Here is a 20,080-nt window from a genome sequence, read left to right on the forward strand (position 1 = left end):
AGAACGTTGTTCCTGTTCTGGATGGTAGTATCCAGGATGTTGTTCCTGTTCTGGATGGTAGTATCCAGAATGTTGTTCCCGTTCTGGATGGTGGTATCCAGAATGTTGTTCCCGTTCTGGATGGGAGTATCCAGAATGTTGTTCCCGTTCTGGATGGTAGTATTCAGAACGTTGTTCCTGTTCTGGATGGTAGTATCCAGGATGTTGTTCCTGTTCTGGATGGTAGTATCCAGAATGTTGTTCCCGTTCTGGATGGGAGTATCCAGAATGTTGTTCCCGTTCTGGATGGGAGTATCCAGAATGTTGTTCCCGTTCTGGATGGTAGTATTCAGAACGTTGTTCCTGTTCTGGATGGTAGTATCCAGGATGTTGTTCCTGTTCTGGATGGTAGTATCCAGAATGTTGTTCCCGTTCTGGATGGGAGTATCCAGAATGTCGTTCCCGTTCTGGATGGTAGTATCCAGGATGTTATTCCCATTCTGGATGATAGTATCCAGAATGTTGCTGGGATCCACATCTATCTATGATATCTTGGAAAACCTGTTGTGAACTTCTCCTGGATTTCCTCACCATGTATTGTGGAATTACATGAAGATATACTGAAAATGGTTCTATCTCATAATGAGGAAGAATCCTTCACAACATTCCTGATCCAGATGCTGATCTGGATCAGAGTCTAAGAAGACCAGAAGCAGTTCTCAGAAACACATCATGAAGATTCTCCAGGAGGTTTTATGTGAAGTTGCAAACAAACAAACAGATAAACGCTGGTAAAAACTGAACTTCCTCAGCCGAGGTAATAATTATCATGTTTTCTAGATTGACATGAAAACATGATGTTACACACCTGGAGTGTTTTCAAGTTACAAAAAACCATCAGGATTCCTCATAATTTATGATAGTTGGAAGCTAACGGTAATTCATTCTTTTGTATGGAACCTGTAGAACAGATACTGTGATACGAGTAGAGGATGTAATAACTGCTGATTAAACATTTTTTGGTGTGATTATCAAACACAAAATCAGATAAAAGTCACTTATTGTTCAGACAAAACGAAGGAAAGAAATGTAGTGCTAACTAAATCTAAACATGTTTTGGATAGAAAATGACTTTATATTCTTCATTGTTCACTCATTTTAACATATTTGTGTTGAGCTTTGGGGAAACAAGCGTCTCTGCAACAACTGTACACACAACAGAATAAGAGTTTTGCAAAGTGGGATATCGGGAACATATTGATCTATTTTGGAAGGTAAAACGGTGGAGTTACAAACAGCAATATTAAGATAAAAAATGTTTTATATCATACACATATTGGGATAAGCCTTGTGATTGGCCACATGATACGACAATCACACTAAATTCTAATCCATTCTAATAAAAATCGTCTCCTTCTGACGAGTCGGCTCGTCTCGTTCAAAGAATCGTTTCTTACAGCCGACTCGTCCACCAACGTCACATCAGATGTTTTCATGGCAAAATAATCCCTGTCTCCCCAAAGTAAAGAATTCCTCAAGAAGTTCCTGGATCCAGACCAGGAGATGATCCGTACCACTTCAAAATCTCATCACTTGTTCCTTATTCACTTTGTAAAATTTCCTGATAAATGAATCAAAATTAATTTAAAACTATTTTAATTATGATGCAGACTGACAAGCCGCCATGGCAGAGTTTATAGTTTTAATCCCGACTATAAAGTACATTTATATGTATTCCCACGTAGCCATGTGTAGGTTTGCAGGTCAACCAGCAGGCGGCATCATGTTTTCCCACATTCTTCTGTAAAAACTGTTCCTGCTTCCCACCTTGGAGGTGTTTCTCTCTCAGTTGTTCCCGTCAAACCCCCACAATGTTGTGTTTTTTTAAACGGACGGGTGTTTGTGGGGTTTTCGTGTTTGTCGTTTTGCTATTTTCCGTTTCGGGGGAGAAAGTTGTGGAGAGCCGCTCCGGGTTGATCCAGGAGCTCCGGGAAGCTGTGGCAGACCTGGCCGGGGAGGGGAGGCTCTTCCTGGGCAGCCTGGCAGAGCAGCAGACGGTGCTGTCGGTCCAGAAGGTGAGTTCTTAACTTTTCTCAGGTGTTTAACTGGGAACAAAGCGGGCGAAAAGTGCTTTAAAAGATGGTGGATATGATGAGAACAACTCGGTTTGGTTCAAAACTGACTGGTTGGCATGAGTCACACTGCGCAGACTCCAACCATGTGTCGTTCGTGGAAGAACCTGTTCTTTTGACTTTAATTTTATTTTTTTATTTCATTTTATTACAAGGGATGACTCTTTAGTTTGATTGGTGCATTATGCAGTCAACCACATTCGATGAAAGACAAGGATCATACATAATTGGTGACCTCCAAATTTCTTACATTGGTTGTGAAATCAAATGACAATAAGCACCTCAGACTTCTTGTCACTAAGCTGAAGACTATTTTTTATCCATGAAGCACTTTACTTCCTGAAGGCAGTTCTGAAGCGCTATGGTTGGTGAGGGACCCTCAAGATCTAACAACATGTATATCTGTGTGTCATGTGCACAAAAATAACAGGAAATGTTGAAAAATGTAACCAGGAGAAATCAAAACAGCACCGGCCCCGGTATTGATCCCTGAGGAACTCCATGATCTCCATCTGTGGCCTAAGAATTGGAGAAGTCCCTGATCTTGCCTGGGTTCTGTTGGATAAGTAATAGGTGAACCACCAGAGGACAGTTCCTTGAATACCAATAATAATGCTTATTTATCGCCAGCGGTTTGCGTCTGAGCATGCTCATGTCTCACAGGCCTGGTGGTGTTACTTCAGCAAAGTCCTCTCAAAGCACGTCGCTGTAGTCCAGTTATAGTCCTCTTCATGGATGATCCATTATTAGTCTGATTTAAATGCAAATTTCTTTCTCTAAGCCGTGACACACAGAGGTGATCTGAAGACTACAAGTATTTCTGTCATGTCGGCATCAGGTGAAACTGATGATGATGATGATGATGATGATGGCGTGTCTTTATTCTTTCTGCATGTTTTGGAAGAACTTCCTGAAGCAGCTTCCTCCTCTGATGTAACCGTGTTTCTCCTGCAGGCTTTCTCCCAGGTCCTGCGTGTTGTTGCAGAGAGTCTAGCCGGCGGTCTGAACGTTGTGCTGCAGTACTCGTCCCACCTCCTGCACGCTGCTGGGGTCCACGGTGAGCAAGCAGCCCTTCTTCTCTGTTTTGTCCAGGTGGAAGCTCGTCTCCAGAGTGAAATGATTTTCTCTGAACATGGATCATCACTCATCATTCAGAGAGAAACGCTTCTGTCAGGAAAACTCCTGCAGTTTCTGCTCATTTATTTATTTATTACTTCATTTATTCATTCCTACATTCTGTCATTCTTACCTTCTACATTTATTCTTTTTTTTTCATTTGTTCGTTCATTTATTTATTTTAAGAAGATTAAAATGATGCAAATCTGCACTGAATAAACTTCGGAAGCTCTGGAACTTTCTCCCATCTGAGCTTCAGAACATCGACTCTCCCATTATTCCCATCCCAGCTGGTTAAGCTGGTTAACTCTCTCCGACCATTTTAACTGCTGCGTTGCTTGTTTTTCTTTTTAATGTTTTTCATTCTTATGTGATCTGTTTTGTTTTGTAAGATGACCTTTGGTACTGAAAGACACCTTGAAAAACAGTGCATTATTAGGCTCCGGCTATACGAAGTATATTGTGGTTGTTGTGTTTATTATTATTATTATTATTATTATTATTATTATTAACTAAATTCTGCAGATATGAGTAAAACCTGAACTGAGCTGTCCTTGTTCCACAGTGGTCTTCCACAGAAAGGTGACACCAGAGGGACTGATCTTCGTGGCTCAGTGGGTCCTGGTCGCTCTTGTTTGCTATTGGCTGATCTCCCTGGCTTTCCGATTGGTCGCCTCCACTCTGCGGCGGGCCCTGTGGATGCTGAAGGTGGGCGTGGCCGTGGGCTGCTTCGGCCTGATCCTGAGCGACCACCGGGCAGGAACGGAGACCATGGCGGTCCGGCTCGCCGTGCTGGTCTGCGTCTGTGTGTTGTTGGGAGTGGGAACGTCCGGCGGGTCGCCAGCGGCGGCGGATAAAACGTCTCGTCTGGAGGAGCAGGTGAAGATCTTGGAGAGACGTCTGAGAGACATGGAAAGGTGGAGTCGGACGGAGGAGTGATGGTGGAGCTGCTGCTCCTCCTCAGGTTCTTTTAATCTTTCTTTCTGACTGACACTTTCAGACTCTGGATGGGATTATCATGGTTGTTTGTCTCTGATGGACCAATGTCCCGTCCAGCTGGGATAGGCTCCGCCCCATTTCTGTCCTTATAAAAGCTGTTTCTTTGATTGGCTGAGAGGAGCAGCCAGTTGAGCCTCGATGCAGCTTCTCGTCACTCGTGTTTCTGATGTTTCCGTGGATCCTGACCAGCGGCGTGGTCACATGATCAGAGCAGGAAGTCCTCGTGTCAGAAAACTCCTCAGGTTGCAGGAGGACCGAGTCTTCCCAACGTTATCGTCCGTCAGACTTTACTGATGAAGTCTGAAAGGTTGGTTCAGGTGTGTGACCAGCTGTAGGGGAGGAGTCAACACACACCCAGACATTCCCTTGGTTTAACTGGTCCCCAGGTCCTGAGACCAGCTTCATCCGGTTCAAAGGAAAAACCGAACCAGCAGAATTCCTGAACATGTTGACCTGATGTAGTCTAACTCCTGATGACCTGATGACCTGATGTAGTCTAACTCCTGATGACCTGATGACCTGATGTAGTCTAACTCCTGATGACCTGATGTAGTCTAACACCTGATGACCTGATGTAGTCTAACTCCTGATGACCTGATGTAGTCTAACTCCTGATGACCTGATGTAGTCTAACACCTGATGACCTGATGTAGTCTAACTCCTGATGACCTGATGTAGTCTAACACCTGATGACCTGATGACCTGATGTAGTCTAACTCCTGATGACCTGATGTAGTCTAACTCCTGATGACCTGATGTAGTCTAACACCTGATGACCTGATGTAGTCTAACACCTGATGACCTGATGTAGTCTAACTCCTGATGACCTGATGTAGTCTAACTCCTGATGACCTGATGTAGTCTAACTCCTGATGACCTGATGTAGTCTAACTCCTGATGTAGTCTAACTCCTGATGACCTGATGTAGTCTAACACCTGATGACCTGATGTAGTCTAACTCCTGATGACCTGATGTAGTCTAACTCCTGATGACCTGATGTAGTCTAACTCCTGATGACCTGATGTAGTCTAACTCCTGATGACCTGATGTAGTCTAACACCTGATGACCTGATGTAGTCTAACTCCTGATGACCTGATGTAGTCTAACACCTGATGTAGTCTAACACCTGATGTAGTCTAACTCCTGATGACCTGATGTAGTCTAACTCCTGATGACCTGATGTAGTCTAACTCCTGATGACCTGATGTAGTCTAACACCTGATGACCTGATGTAGTCTAACTCCTGATGACCTGATGTAGTCTAACTCCTGATGACCTGATGTAGTCTAACTCCTGATGACCTGATGTAGTCTAACTCCTGATGACCTGATGTAGTCTAACACCTGATGACCTGATGTAGTCTAACACCTGATGTAGTCTAACACCTGATGTAGTCTAACACCTGATGACCTGATGTAGTCTAACTCCTGATGACCTGATGTAGTCTAACTCCTGATGACCTGATGTAGTCTAACTCCTGATGACCTGATGTAGTCTAACACCTGATGACCTGATGTAGTCTAACTCCTGATGACCTGATGTAGTCTAACTCCTGATGACCTGATGTAGTCTAACACCTGATGTAGTCTAACACCTGATGTAGTCTAACACCTGATGACCTGATGTAGTCTAACTCCTGATGACCTGATGTAGTCTAACTCCTGATGACCTGATGTAGTCTAACACCTGATGACCTGATGTAGTCTAACTCCTGATGACCTGATGTAGTCTAACACCTGATGACCTGATGTAGTCTAACTCCTGATGACCTGATGTAGTCTAACTCCTGATGACCTGATGTAGTCTAACACCTGATGTAGTCTAACTCCTGATGACCTGATGTAGTCTAACTCCTGATGACCTGATGTAGTCTAACACCTGATGACCTGATGTAGTCTAACTCCTGATGACCTGATGTAGTCTAACACCTGATGACCTGATGTAGTCTAACTCCTGATGACCTGATGTAGTCTAACTCCTGATGACCTGATGTAGTCTAACACCTGATGTAGTCTAACACCTGATGACCTGATGTAGTCTAACACCTGATGACCTGATGTAGTCTAACTCCTGATGACCTGATGTAGTCTAACTCCTGATGACCTGATGTAGTCTAACTCCTGATGACCTGATGTAGTCTAACTCCTGATGACCTGATGTAGTCTAACTCCTGATGACCTGATGTAGTCTAACTCCTGATGACCTGATGACCTGATGTAGTCTAACTCCTGATGACCTGATGTAGTCTAACTCCTGATGACCTGATGTAGTCTAACACCTGATGACCTGATGTAGTCTAACTCCTGATGACCTGATGTAGTCTAACTCCTGATGACCTGATGACCTGATGTAGTCTAACTCCTGATGTAGTCTAACTCCTGATGACCTGATGTAGTCTAACTCCTGATGACCTGATGTAGTCTAACACCTGATGACCTGATGTAGTCTAACACCTGATGACCTGATGTAGTCTAACTCCTGATGACCTGATGTAGTCTAACTCCTGATGACCTGATGTAGTCTAACTCCTGATGACCTGATGTAGTCTAACACCTGATGACCTGATGTAGTCTAACTCCTGATGACCTGATGTAGTCTAACTCCTGATGACCTGATGTAGTCTAACTCCTGATGACCCGATGTAGTCTAACACCTGATGACCTGATGTAGTCTAACTCCTGATGACCCGATGTAGTCTAACACCTGATGACCCGATGTAGTCTAACACCTGATGACCCGATGTAGTCTAACACCTGATGACCCGATGTAGTCTAACACCTGATGACCTGATGACCTGATGTAGTCTAACTCCTGATGACCTGATGTAGTCTAACTCCTGATGACCTGATGTAGTCTAACACCTGATGACCTGATGTAGTCTAACACCTGATGACCTGATGTAGTCTAACTCCTGATGACCTGATGACCTGATGTAGTCTAACTCCTGATGACCTGATGTAGTCTAACTCCTGATGACCTGATGTCGTCTAACTCCTGATGACCTGATGACCTGATGTAGTCTAACTCCTGATGACTTGATGACCTGATGTAGTCTAACTCCTGATGACCTGATGTAGTCTAACTCCTGATGACCTGATGTAGTCTAACTCCTGATGGATTTTGGTCGTCCAGATGAGCGGGAGATGAGTCTTGTGGTTGGAGATTAAATGTTTTCAGCTTCAACTGTTTTTATCTAATAAAAACTGACGTTTGTACAGAACGATCCGGAATTCTTACTTCCTGCTTTTAGGTCCGGACTGACCAGTGAGGGAATCTTTTAATGAATGAAGATAGCTGATTGGTTCAGGAGGCCACGCCTCCACCTCCGATCAACCTGCTTCACCCAATCAGCTCTGTTCACCTCCTCTCATCCCTCCATCTGTCTTCATTCATCCTCCCTTTTCCATCTATCCTCATCATCTCTTCTTCCTCTTTTTCCTTCCATTCGTCTTTTCCCTAACAGCACATCCTTCCCTTCATCATCATCATCATCCCTCCTTCATCCTTCTTCTATACATTCCTCTCCCACTCATCCTTCTGTCCTCTCCCTCCATCCTCTCCGTCATTCTCCTTCACCCATTCATCCTTTCTCCTTCCCACCTCATCCATCCTTCCCTTCATCATCCATCTCTACACCTCCCTGTCCTTTCATCCTCCTCCCTTACCTCCCCATCCATCCTCTCTCTTTCATCCATTCCTCCCGTCTCCTCCTCCCTTTACCTTGTCTGAACCTTTTCTTGTCCTTTTCTATCATTTGCTTCTTGTTTTACCTTTGGACACAACCTCTTGGTTAGAAGCTCCTCCCTCAGCCTGCATGTGTGAGAGTGATTCATCTAAGAGCTCATTTTTCCAGCAGCCATGAACGCACCAGGGTTAAGACGAGATAACAGAAGCCGACTCAGACATCCAGACTGTATTTGTCTAAAAACAGGTAAAAGATTTGACAAAGTGGAATCAACGTCTGCAGACTTTTGGTTCCATTTACACAGAAACAATAAAAACAACATGTTACATCTACATACATCATACGTGTTACATGTGAGGAACGTCTGTGATATGTACAACAGACCTGAAGGCACCACAGCGTTGAGTCCAGGACAACCAGACGGAACATTTCTGACTTTACTGATGCTGCTAAACTTTCTACAACATGCTGACAGGCAACTGGTCCAGAACCAAGCTTCAGATGGTTCTGGTTCTGCTCCTTTCCCCGCTAAGCCGTGCACAATCTGAACCGAATCAGAGAGAAGACCCAGTTCCATCCGTTGGTTTCCAGAGCTGTGTCGGAGTTTGGAGGCATTTTACTGTCTTCAGTCGCTCTTTCCTCTCCAGACTCAGAGCGTCTCTGCTGGTGTGTAGAAATATACTCAGATTTCTGAGCAGATCGTATCCAGGAGAGACGTTTTGAGTCGGAAGGCTTCGGGCTCCACAATAGTTTAATCTCAGTTTCACATAATTCTGCCAGTTTTCAAAGATCTGTACTGAAAACTAAATAAACTAACGATAGCTCAACATTTTACTAAGATACAGTAAATAAAGCAAATGAAATGAGATCACTGTGGGAATCTTCACAAGCAAGTAGGACGATGCGTTGCTGCATCTGAACAATAAAGTTTTCTTGCAGAGAAAAGCTAAAACTGGGATGTTTCAGATAGCACCAGGAGTAGTTTAACATTGTTTCTGAACATCGGATGATAAATAATCTAAATATAAGGCTGGAAAACTGTCAGAATCTCCATCAATAAGGGAGAAAAAGTGGTTTTCATTGCTATGGTTCACCGCTCTGACAAGGCACCCACGACTGCATACAATAGCAACAGAATGTTTTTTGCAGTTATCATATTTTTTACTGTGTGCAGTAATATATGTATATGTGTGTGTGCACGTGGCTTGAGAAGACACATGCTCCCCAAAAAGCCCCGGTGTCATTCACAAAACTTCTCTCTGAATGCTAATTGTACGACGCAACTGCTGTTTTTGTTGTGTGGCTGCACAGCTAGTAAAGGTTAAAGTGCTAGTAGCAGTGGTTAAACTGCTAGTAGCGGCAAACTGTAGATAGAAGTGGCTAATGTGCTAGTAGCAGCTAAACTGCTAATAGTCGGGGTTAAACTGCTAGTAGTAGCGGTTAAACTAGTACTAGCAGCTAAACTGCTAGAAGCAGCTAAACTGCAAATAGTGGTGGTTAAACTGCTAGTAGTCGCAAACTGTAGATAGTAGTGGTTAAACTGCTATTAGTAGCGGTTAAACTGTTAGTAGCATCTAAACTGCTAGCAGTAGTGGTTAAACTGTTAGTAGCAGCTAAACTGCAAATAGTCATGGTTAAACTGTTAGTAGTGGTTAAACTGCTGGTAATAATTAAACTGCTAGTAGCAGCTAAAAAGTAGACAATAGCAGTTAAACTGCAGATAGTAGTGGTTAAACTGCTAGTAGTAGCTAAACTAGCTAACTAATTTCTCTAGCAACTTAAACAGAAGTGTGGCAGGACTCTGTTTGGCTGCACATTTCCACCATGTGTGATTGGATAAACATGCTCACGGCTGATCACAGTTATGAATCAGAAATTTATCACATGATGGCCCAGCCCCTGGGAAGGATTTTCTGAGCTGGATAAAAGACAGTAGAATACGGTAGATTGTCCGTGAACAGATCTGAATTCTGCAGAGGAACTGAATGATTTCGCCTGAACCGGTTCGCTGATCTGATTCTGCAGATAACTGATAACTTTTAGAGCCAAGGCGGAGCATCTACAGGAAGTTGGTGGAGTTTTTGTCGATCTGGAACTGGTGAGCACCTCCATCAGAAGAGCTAAGAGCACTGTGGAAGGGGGAAGGTCCAGGGTCCGGTGCAGAGCCGCCCTGTGTGGGACAGAAAGATTTTACTTCTTTAAAAAGCTGTCTGCAGCAGCAGGACGACCATTAAGCCGTCTCCACCAAGCGGTCCGGCTCCGAATGGAACTGTCCGGTAAACCCTGATCTGGTAGACGCCGTGTCAGACAGATGCATCATAACACTGTAACGTCACAGCAGTGCAAACATGGAAAAGTTCCCAGTTTGTTCATATCAACAAGGGACACGATTCTTTGGACCAATCAGTGGACAGCATTATGAAAAACTCCACCCCCTACAGTTGGATCGGGACGACTGGGACCCCAGCAGGAGGGACCCGGAAGGGATGGACTGTGGAACCGAGCCGGACCTCCTGGTGGAATGGGGTCTTAGTCTACACGAACACACCGATGGGAACATGTCCTCTCCAACATGCATACCTGCGGAGCAGAAACCAGCAGAGGATCAGCCGGCGATGAAGCTTTTTCCTCGCTCTTCATCTCTGGTCCGGGTTCAGCAGCAGCTGGAGGGGGGGGGCAGCTGGACATGGCTGGAGCATAACCCTACAAACACATGATTTATCATTATTCTCGGCCCGACGGCGTGTTTTCTGACCCCATCAGGTAATAACGTCCGTGACTGGACCTGCTGTCCTGTCCCATCATTACCAGAAATAAACGTGTTTATTCATCCTGCAGATGTAAATGATGTTTAAAACGTGCCACTTCTCTGCATGAAAACTGGTTAGGAGTCGCTGTTCTGGATGACATGATGTGTTTATGTCAAGAGGCATGGGTTTTAAATGTGTTTTTTTTTCCTTATCCTTAGAATATGTGTGTATATGTGTTGGACTTGTGAGTAAAGCTTTTGGTGTCAAGAGCTAATGACTGTGAAAATGAAAGCTCACAATGGGGTTGGACTCTGTCTGCTGGTTAATGAGAGCCAGGTGGGGGCAATCAGGTGATTGGAACACAAACATTTCCAAGTCTATAAAAGTAGCCAAGGTGGAAGTGAGGGGAGAGACTAAGGCATGTGACGTCCAGAGGAACACTCTTGGCAGCAGCGACGGCGATGGTGGTGGCTGGTCACGAAATGGATTAGAATTCAACGCTCTCTAAGTATATATATAAAGGAATGTGTGTCCGCTTAGTGGCATGGATGGTGCTCATCATTATTCGGCAATACAGTGACTGGTGTGTTCTCATTGCTGCAATTCGCTCAACAGCTGCTGTGGCCAGAGGGGGATGCCGCTGGAAGATGATCACGGAAGGGATTGATCGGCTTGGGGATTCAGGACTTCCCTTTGATGCTTGGGTGGCGTGAGTGAAAGGAACGTCAGCGGGATAGACCAGGACTCCGCTGCTCATGAAGATTTCCTGGTGGTGGTTGACATCACGCCAGGCTGTTGCTTTTAAAGGGAAATTGGATTGTGAGTGACTGAGACTGACCCTAGCTGTTCGAGTGGAGACTATTTTTGTTTTGTTTTTGTACTGGTTGGTGTGGATCAACCAGTACAGGTGTTTTTTTTTCGTTTTTTTTTCCTTTCTTTGTTGTTGTTTTCTGTCTGGAGCCTCAGCCTGCTGCAAGGGGTGGGGTAAACTATTGACGAAACTGGCCATAGTAGCAAATTCCTTTTTGTTGTTTTCTTTTGTTTCCATTCGTGTGGTTTTCTTTTTTTTGGGGGGGGGGGGGGGGCGTCTTTTTAACAGGATTATATTGTGCTAGTTAAATCTTTTTATTGCATGGGTTGTTGTATTGGGGGATTTTACTGCATGTATGGTTTTTGAAGGTCTTAGCCCTCCTTGTGGTGGAGTTCCACTCTGTTGCTGTTCCAGATTGTACATTGTTTAATAAAGATCTAAAATTTATTAAGGCTACGTGTCCGTTACTCGGGAGGATCTAGTTCTTGCAGCCACGACATTTACAGAAGCCAACATTTCTGTCTGGGGTTGGATCGTACCATTGGTGCTACAGGTGCAGGGGAGTACTGGTTCTGTGGCTGGTAACCCCACTGTGGAGGCTGTGCAGGGAAGCCCACAGCAGGACCAGGAGGAGGATAGGAAGGGTTCTGGGGAGGGTACGCTGGGTTGAAACCCTGCACACGAAGACAGGAAACAGGAAGTTGGATCATTAAGTGTTTTTGCCTTCAGATGTGTTCATTTATATCAGACATGAGGTGGAGAACTCACTGGAGAAGGTGGGAAGCTGCCCCCTGGTGCTGGACCAGCAGCGGGAGGTGGAGGGTGGACTGTGGGACCCTGTAAGACACAAACATCAGGTGAGGATGTGTTCTCACCTGGAGCGTCCAGGCGATGAGTCTAACGGTCATGTTTTCCTCTCTGTTTTATCTGGTTTCTAATCTGAAACTGTGCAGCGGACATGATGTCCCCTCATGTCTGTCCTCATCAGAGACGCCACGTCACCGAGGCTGGAAGGACATGAGAGGTGGCTGGGATCATACATGACATGTACGTACCATGTTTGGGTCATAGTAGTTCACCTGCAAACAGAGAAATGCATTCATCAGGTTGGTCACATGACTTCAGTCCCTGAATCAGCTGATTTGTTGGATAGCGTCAGTAAGCTTGTATCACACTTGCATTAGGTTAGTAAATGAATTTTGTCCTGATAACACAATACCCACACAAAGTGATGAAATTATGATGTATTAGTTGGTAAATATTGGCTGAAATGATCTTCTGTAACCAGGAGAACTCAGTTAAAATCCAGTTAGAACGAAGCAGATGTCTGGAAGACCAGAAAGTCCAGCTGTTCAGTGTGGATCAACTGCATGTCGTCAGTACCAGCCTGACCAAATAAATCATCGTTTTATCACGAACCTGGATCTGGTAGAGTTTACTGATTCCAGACCTGATTGGCTGAGTGGTGTCACATGAGATGGCTTCACTAACATGTGATTGGTCTGTCTGTTTTTTCATCCACTAAATAGTTCTTACAGTTTTTGCTGGAGGTTCGGGTTCATAAGGGACAACTTCTAAGTCTGGACACAGACCGCAGTCCACTAGTCAGTAACCGCTGCTAAATACTCACCAGTCCTGGTTGTCCAGGACTACTGTAGGGAGGACAGGGTCCAACAGGACCACTAGGAGGAACATGGACCATTGCTGAGGAGGTCTGGAGGAACAGAAACAGGCGGTCAGAAGATTCCTGACTGATGATCAGCTGGTTTGTTTTTTATATGGGTCTTTAAAAATCTTTTTTTATGTTCAGGCTAAAAAACTTGACAAGAAATAAAACGTGACGTGAAGAAAACCAAAAAACCAAAAGGCAATAGAGTCATTAACATAAAACTACCCAGCCAACTACCTGCCCAACTAACCACCAAACTACCTGCCCAACTACCTGCCCAACTAACCACCAAACTACCTGCCCAACTACCCGCCCCAACTACCCACCAAACTACCTGCCCAACTACCCACCAAACTACCTGCCCAACTACCCACCAAACTACCTGCCCAACTACCTGCCCAACTAACCACCAAACTAACCACCTGCCCAACTACCTGCCCCAACTAACCACCAAACTACCTGCCCAACTACCCGCCCCAACTAACCACAAACTACCTGCCCAACTACCCACCAAACTACCTGCCCAACTAACCACCAAACTAACCACCAAACTACCTGCCAAACTAACCACCAAACTACCTGCCAAACTAACCACCTGCCCAACTACCTGCCCAACTAACCACCTGCCCAACTACCTGCCCAACTAACCACCTGCCCAACTACCTGCCCAACTACCCACTCAACTAACCACCTGCCCAACTACCCGCCCAACTAACCACCAAACTACCTGCCCAACTACCCGCCCAACTAACCACCAAACTACCTGCCCAACTACCTGCCCAACTAACCACCAAACTACCTGCCCAACTAACCACCAAACTACCTGCCCAACTAACCACCAAACTACCTGCCAAACTAACCACCAAACTACCTGCCAAACTAACCACCAAACTACCTGCCCAACTAACCACCAAACTACCTGCCCAATTAACCACCTGCCCAACTACCTGCCCAACTACCTGCCCAACTAACCACCAAACTACCTGCCCAACTACCCACTCAACTAACCACCTGCCCAACTACCCGCCCAACTAACCACCAAACTACCTGCCCAACTAACCACCAAACTACCTGCCCAACTACCCGCCCAACTAACCACCAAACTACCTGCCCAACTAACCACCAAACTAACCACCAAACTACCTGCCAAACTAACCACCAAACTACCTGCCCAACTACCTGCCCAACTAACCACCTGCCCAACTACCTGCCCAACTAACCACCTGCCCAACTAACCACCAAACTACCCGCCCAACTAACCGCCAAACTACCTGCCAAACTAACCACCAAACTACCTGCCAAACTAACCACCAAACTACCTGCCCAACTAACCACCAAACTACCTGCCCAACTAACCACCAAACTAACCACCAAACTACCTGCCCAACTAACCACCTGCCCAACTACCTGCCCAACTAACCACCTGCCCAACTACCTGCCCAACTAACCACCAAACTACCTGCCCAACTACCCACTCAACTAACCACCTGCCCAACTACCCGCCCAACTAACCACCAAACTACCTGCCCAACTAACCACCAAACTACCTGCCCAACTAACCACCAAACTACCTGCCCAACTAACCACCAAACTAACCACCAAACTACCTGCCAAACTAACCACCAAACTACCTGCCCAACTACCTGCCCAACTAACCACCTGCCCAACTAACCACCAAACTACCCGCCCAACTAACCACCAAACTACCTGCCCAACTACCTGCCCAACTAACCACCAAACTACCTGCCCAACTACCTGCCCAACTAACCACCAAACTAACCACCAAACTACCTGCCCAACTAACCACCAAACTAACCACCAAACTACCTGCCAAACTAACCACCAAACTACCTGCCCAACTAACCACCAAACTACCTGCCCAACTAACCACCTGCCCAACTACCTGCCAAACTAACCACCTGCCCAACCACCTGCCCAACTAACCACCTGCCCAACCACCTGCCCAACTAACCACCTGCCCAACTACCTGCCCAACTAACTACCTGCCCAACTAACCACCAAACTACCTGCCCAACTACCAACCCGTGATCTGCTACCCATAGTGCAGTCACACCTGCAGGGAAGCAGACGTCGGGCTTTTCTTCTTGAAAATCTTCTTCCGACAGCAGATTCCAACAGGAATTCCCAGCAGTAGGAGCAGAGCCATGAGAGGGTTTCCTGACAGGTTCTCATGATGGTCTGCGGAGGTAGAGGAAAAGGGTCGGGGGTCTGGTTTTATGGATGTATCCATAGGCATAGATCAGCTACAAAAACCCAGACAGATCCTGGTTCAGCAGTGACCAGAACCAGAACGTCGTTTAACATTAAAACACTGCAACAGGGTGCAGGTCCCGATGCGTTCAGGGACCGGCCTGCGGGTCCCGATGCGTTCAGGGACCGGCCTGCGGGTCCCGATGCGTTCAGGGACCAGCCTGCGGGTCCCGATGCGTTCAGGGACCAGCCTGCGGGTCCCGATGCGTTCAGGGACCACACTGCGGGTCCCGATGCGTTCAGGGACCACACTGCGGGTCCCGATGCGTTCAGGGACCAGCCTGCGGGTCCCGATGCGTTCAGGGACCAGACTGCGGTCCCGATGCGTTCAGGGACCACACTGCAGGATGTAGGTCCCGATGCGTTCAGGGACCAGCCTGCGGGTCCCGATGCGTTCAGGGACCAGCCTGCGGGTCCCGATGCGTTCAGGGACCACACTGCGGGTCCCGATGCGTTCAGGGACCACACTGCAGGATGTAGGTCCCGATGCGTTCAGGGACCAGCCAGCGGGTCCCGATGCGTTCAGGGACCACACTGCGGGTCCCGATGCGTTCAGGGACCAGCCTGCGGGTCCCGATGCGTTCAGGGACCACACTGCAGGATGTAGGTCCCGATGCGTTCAGGGACCAGCCTGCGGGTCCCGATGCGTTCAGGGACCAGCCTGCGGGTCCCGATGCGTTCAGGGACCAGCCTGCGGGTCCCGATGCGTTCAGGGACCAGCCTGCGGGTCCCGATGCGTTCAGGGACCAGCCTGCGGGTCCCGATGCGTTCAGGGACCAGCCAGCGGGTCCCGATGCGTTCAGGGACCACACTGCAGGATGTAGGTCCCGATGCGTTCAGGGACCGGCCTGCGGGTCCCGGTGCGTTCAGGGACCAGCCTGCGGGTCCCGATGCGTTCAGGGACCGGCCAGCGGGTCCCGGTGCGTTCAGGGACCACACTGCAGGATGTAGGTCCCGATGCGTTCAGGGACCAGCCTGCGGGTCCCGATGCGTTCAGGGACCAGCCTGCGGGTCCCGATGCGTTCAGGGACCAGCCTGCGGGTCCCGATGCGTTCAGGGACCACACTGCCTGTCCTGATGAGGTCATGCTGATGAGGATGAGGATAAAGATGATGATGAAGGTCAGGTTCAGTGTTTAGACCAGACCTGTCAGGTCCATCCTGGTCACAGACACCAGTCTGTCCCGCTGGTCTCTCAGGAAGTACTGGCCCTCATCGCTGTGGTTCACATGCCGGATCTCGATGTTCATGGTGTGGGTCTGGACCCGGTCCCAGTAATCTGGAAGGTCCTGGGACACGCGAGCACCATCACGGACCTGCGGGACACAAACGGAGTCTGGATCACAACCGGCTCCTGCAACGGTCTGGATCCAGGTCCACATGGAGCCGATCTCACCAGAGTCACGTTGGCAGCCAGTCCAGCGAAGAAGAGCTGCGCGTCGGCCAGGTCCACGCCGTCCAGAGGGATGAAGAGACTCTCTCCTGCCACACACTTCACATAGTTCTGTCTGGCTGCAACGCAGGACAAGAGGACGTTAACAGATGTCCCGCTTCAGGACCTCCTGACCCACCACTCCCTCAGTCCAGGAGCCTCATCTAAAAACCTGAAGGTAGCAACGGTGCCTCCAGGTTCCGTACGGAAACCAGGAGAACCTCCAGGTTTCTACAGCAGCACGTCCCACGCCGGTTTCCTTCATAAATCAGGATCAACAGGAAGTTTAACACGGTGAGGGAACATCTGGCCACGCCCACATGTTGCCCATAAAAGGTCAGGCCAACGCCCTGATGAATATTAATCCATCTCATTTCCATGACGACTCAGCAGGAATAAAAGAGGAATTTTCTGGAAAATGAGGAAGAAATTCTAAAAGATAAAGTTGTAAAATGTAAAAATATTTTAAAATATTCTACACTGGAACGAGACGTCTCTGACTCCAGTTTATTTACTGGGAACATACTGGTGTTCCTGTGTGTCCCAGCTGGGTTGCAGCGCTGCAGATGTGGTCGGAGAGGGGGGGCAGTGGTTCCACCTTGTCCCCCCAGCAGGCGTGTCCTGGCAGAGGAGGAGGTGCAGGAGACGGAGACATGAAGACAGAAATGAGACTAAACCTGTGAATAAATGAGAATTGTCCACCTCTGATGTGTTGCATCACTTCTCGACGTTTGGCAGCAGTTTGGTTCCAACATGATGGTTGGAGGTCGGGGACAACAGCGGTGGTCGCAGCTGAACGGGACACGTTACCATTTAGTAGCATGTTATGTAGCGTCTCCACTATCTGCACACATCTGCAGCTGTACAACAGGTTTCCTCCTGGGCATGGAGGCACCTCCACCTGCCTCCATCTGCCCGATGGCCGCTACACCACGTCTGGCTGTGGAGAACATCGTTCTGTTCCTCTGCTCTGGGTTGGGAAAAGGAGCGGACCCGACCTGTCAGTCCCTTCCCTTTGGAAGGTGCCGGACTGGAGTCCAGAGTCTCCATGTTCCATGTCCACCAGCAGGGACAGATAAGCCACGTTGGGGAGCATTTTATATCCAACCATCACTTCATGTTCTGTATCTGCAGGTGGAGGAAACACCTGAGCAGCCTGATGATGGGCTGTTGTCATGGCGACCGCCTCCTTTTACCTGCAGGTCTTCATGTAGAGCTTTATTAGTACGGCAGCTTCTGTACGACTTATTAACTGTGTGATGTGGCTTTTCTAACATGTAGAACTGCTTGGTTTCAGAACATTTTCCTGCTGGACGTTTTACGTGCTGGAGGAACTTTTTCTCTTCTTCTGCAGATGCTGTTAATGTCCAACATTCTGGGGGAAAGTTTACGTTTCATTTGGAACAAATGGCTCAGATTTCTTTGTTTTTATTTTCTGCCTTTGGTGTCGCCGTTTCCCGTTTCTCCAGATGTCGTACGCCAGGGTCAGAGTTGGTGTGGAGGTCGGGACGTTTTACCGCCAAGTCCTGCTTTTAGAAACCCCAGAAGTGGACTAGAACTGGTCTACGGTGGGTCTGGTGCTGCCGGGTTAGAAATGAGGCTCCTGGTCCAGATAGACAGACAGATGGATGGACAAACAGACGGCTAGCAGCAGAGAGGCAGGCGGGAGGCGGATCTTACGTGTTATTGCCACGTTAACAGAAAAAATCTCTCTATTCCAGGAGTTTTTCTGGACGTACGCTCCTTGGTCTTCATAGGTCACCTGAAAGAAACAGATGCAGGATGAGTGACACCATGAGATGAATAAATCAGCCATGAAAGCGGATGATCACCTTGTCGATATAAAAGCGCTGGTCGCTGCCAGTGCCCGACACCCTTCCTCTGATTGGCCTGCAGAGACACAGCTGCCATGTTTAAAACACACAACCTGCAGCACCTGCAACCAGCTGACTTCCTGCTTCCGTCACCTGTGTCCGTGTTTCACCCAGAGAATGGAGGTCAGGGTGGGGTTGTCCAGTGGGATGAACTCCAGCTTCACCGCCGTCGAAGGAAGGTAGATCTTCAGCTGGCGCCCGTGGGTCAGACGTTCGCTGCGGTCGTGGACAGCGTATGACTCTGACAGAGAAAGTATAAGGAGACACTTTGTGGACAACAAGTCCGGTTCACCTCTACGTCAGACGAACTGTGGAAACTTTCCACTGTGACAAGACTTTCCCTAATTATCTGTGGATGTTTGGATTCCGCATCAGATAGCACCTATGGTACGGTGAAGCATGCTATGCTAAGCTATGCTATGCTACGCTATGCTATAATATACTATACTACGTTACGCTATGCTATAATATACTATACTTCGCTATGCTATGCTATACTGTACTACGCTATGCTATAATATAATATGCTATGGTATGCTATGCTATAATATTATATAATATGCTAGGCTATGCTATGGTATGCTATAACATAATATGCTATGCTATGGTATACTATGCTATGCTATGCTGCTATGCTATGCTATTCTATGCAATGCCATGCTACGATATACTATACTATACTATACTATTCTATGCTATGCTATGTTATGCTATGGTATACTATGCTATGCTATGCTATGGTACATCTTTGCGCTGTCCTCCTCCTGAAAGAGGAGAAGGATGGTGATGTGCAGACCTTCACTGCTTCTGTATGGATTTTCATGATGTACCAGAGAATTTACCAGAAGAAACATGGAGAGAAGATGCTCACCCACACCGAGAGACGCAGCCAGCAGGATCAGAACCTTCCACATTATCTGCAGACGAGTCAGAGACACGTTGTTAGAGATAGAAGAGTCGAGCGAGATGACATTTGGACTGTTTCAGCTGTACGTTCTTCTGTTCGTCTGCTTTATCCACGTAGCTTCCCCTCAAATCAGCTACATGGACAGATTCTAAGTTTTCAGACAGTTTCCACACGTGAGGCCACAAGTTAACAAATTACATCAGCTTGAAGTACAGAAGCTGGCTCTAAGGACGTGGAATATCACCTCTCTGGTGGGGAAGGAGCCTGAGCCTGAGCCTGAACCAGAACCCTCGAGAGGTGCTGGACTTTCTTCCACTCTGGAGTTGCTCATGGTGAGAGGCACCGAGCAGGTGTGGGCATTCTCATCAGCCCCCAGCTTGGTGCCTGCACGTTGGGGTTTACCCCGGTGGATGAAAGGGTAGTTTCCCTCCGCCTCCGGGTGGGGGGACGGGTC

At 47.3% G+C, this 20,080-nt stretch overlaps 2 protein-coding genes across 3 annotated transcripts in view; one reads left to right on the top strand and one right to left on the bottom strand.

Moving 5' to 3' along the window:
- Positions 1–1,794: 1,794 nt before the first annotated feature.
- On the top strand, positions 1,795–11,664 carry tmem109 (transmembrane protein 109). Of its 2 annotated transcripts, XM_079265203.1 has the most exons (4): positions 1,795–2,054; positions 3,066–3,168; positions 3,793–4,106; positions 11,279–11,664. In XM_079265203.1, exons 1-4 carry the CDS (start codon positions 1,851–1,853, stop codon positions 11,312–11,314), a joined length of 657 nt encoding a protein of 218 aa, XP_079121329.1. In that variant the 5' UTR covers positions 1,795–1,850; the 3' UTR covers positions 11,315–11,664. The 2 variants fall into 2 exon arrangements, with proteins under 2 accessions (XP_079121329.1, XP_079121328.1); XM_079265202.1 differs by lacking the exon at positions 11,279–11,664 and having other exon boundaries at positions 3,793–4,912.
- LOC306774997 (uncharacterized protein) overlaps positions 8,113–20,080 on the bottom strand; it is a 14,934-nt gene continuing 2,966 nt past the window's right edge. The window contains exons 2-14 of the mRNA XM_079265200.1: positions 19,591–19,636; positions 18,813–18,960; positions 18,678–18,735; positions 18,526–18,607; positions 16,810–16,925; positions 16,561–16,729; positions 15,218–15,342; positions 13,105–13,188; positions 12,530–12,553; positions 12,243–12,311; positions 12,014–12,148; positions 10,494–10,616; positions 8,113–10,083 (exon numbers count right to left, since the gene is read on the bottom strand). Coding sequence (XP_079121326.1) covers positions 9,973–10,083; positions 10,494–10,616; positions 12,014–12,148; positions 12,243–12,311; positions 12,530–12,553; positions 13,105–13,188; positions 15,218–15,342; positions 16,561–16,729; positions 16,810–16,925; positions 18,526–18,607; positions 18,678–18,735; positions 18,813–18,960; positions 19,591–19,633 — 1,287 coding nt within the window. The 5' untranslated portion in view covers positions 19,634–19,636 and the 3' untranslated portion in view covers positions 8,113–9,972. The remainder of the gene's footprint in view (positions 10,084–10,493; positions 10,617–12,013; positions 12,149–12,242; positions 12,312–12,529; positions 12,554–13,104; positions 13,189–15,217; positions 15,343–16,560; positions 16,730–16,809; positions 16,926–18,525; positions 18,608–18,677; positions 18,736–18,812; positions 18,961–19,590; positions 19,637–20,080) is intronic.

This window comes from Telmatherina bonti, assembly GCF_933228915.1.
Source record: "Telmatherina bonti genome assembly, chromosome: 3".
NCBI classification, from domain to species: Eukaryota; Metazoa; Chordata; class Actinopteri; order Atheriniformes; family Telmatherinidae; genus Telmatherina; species Telmatherina bonti.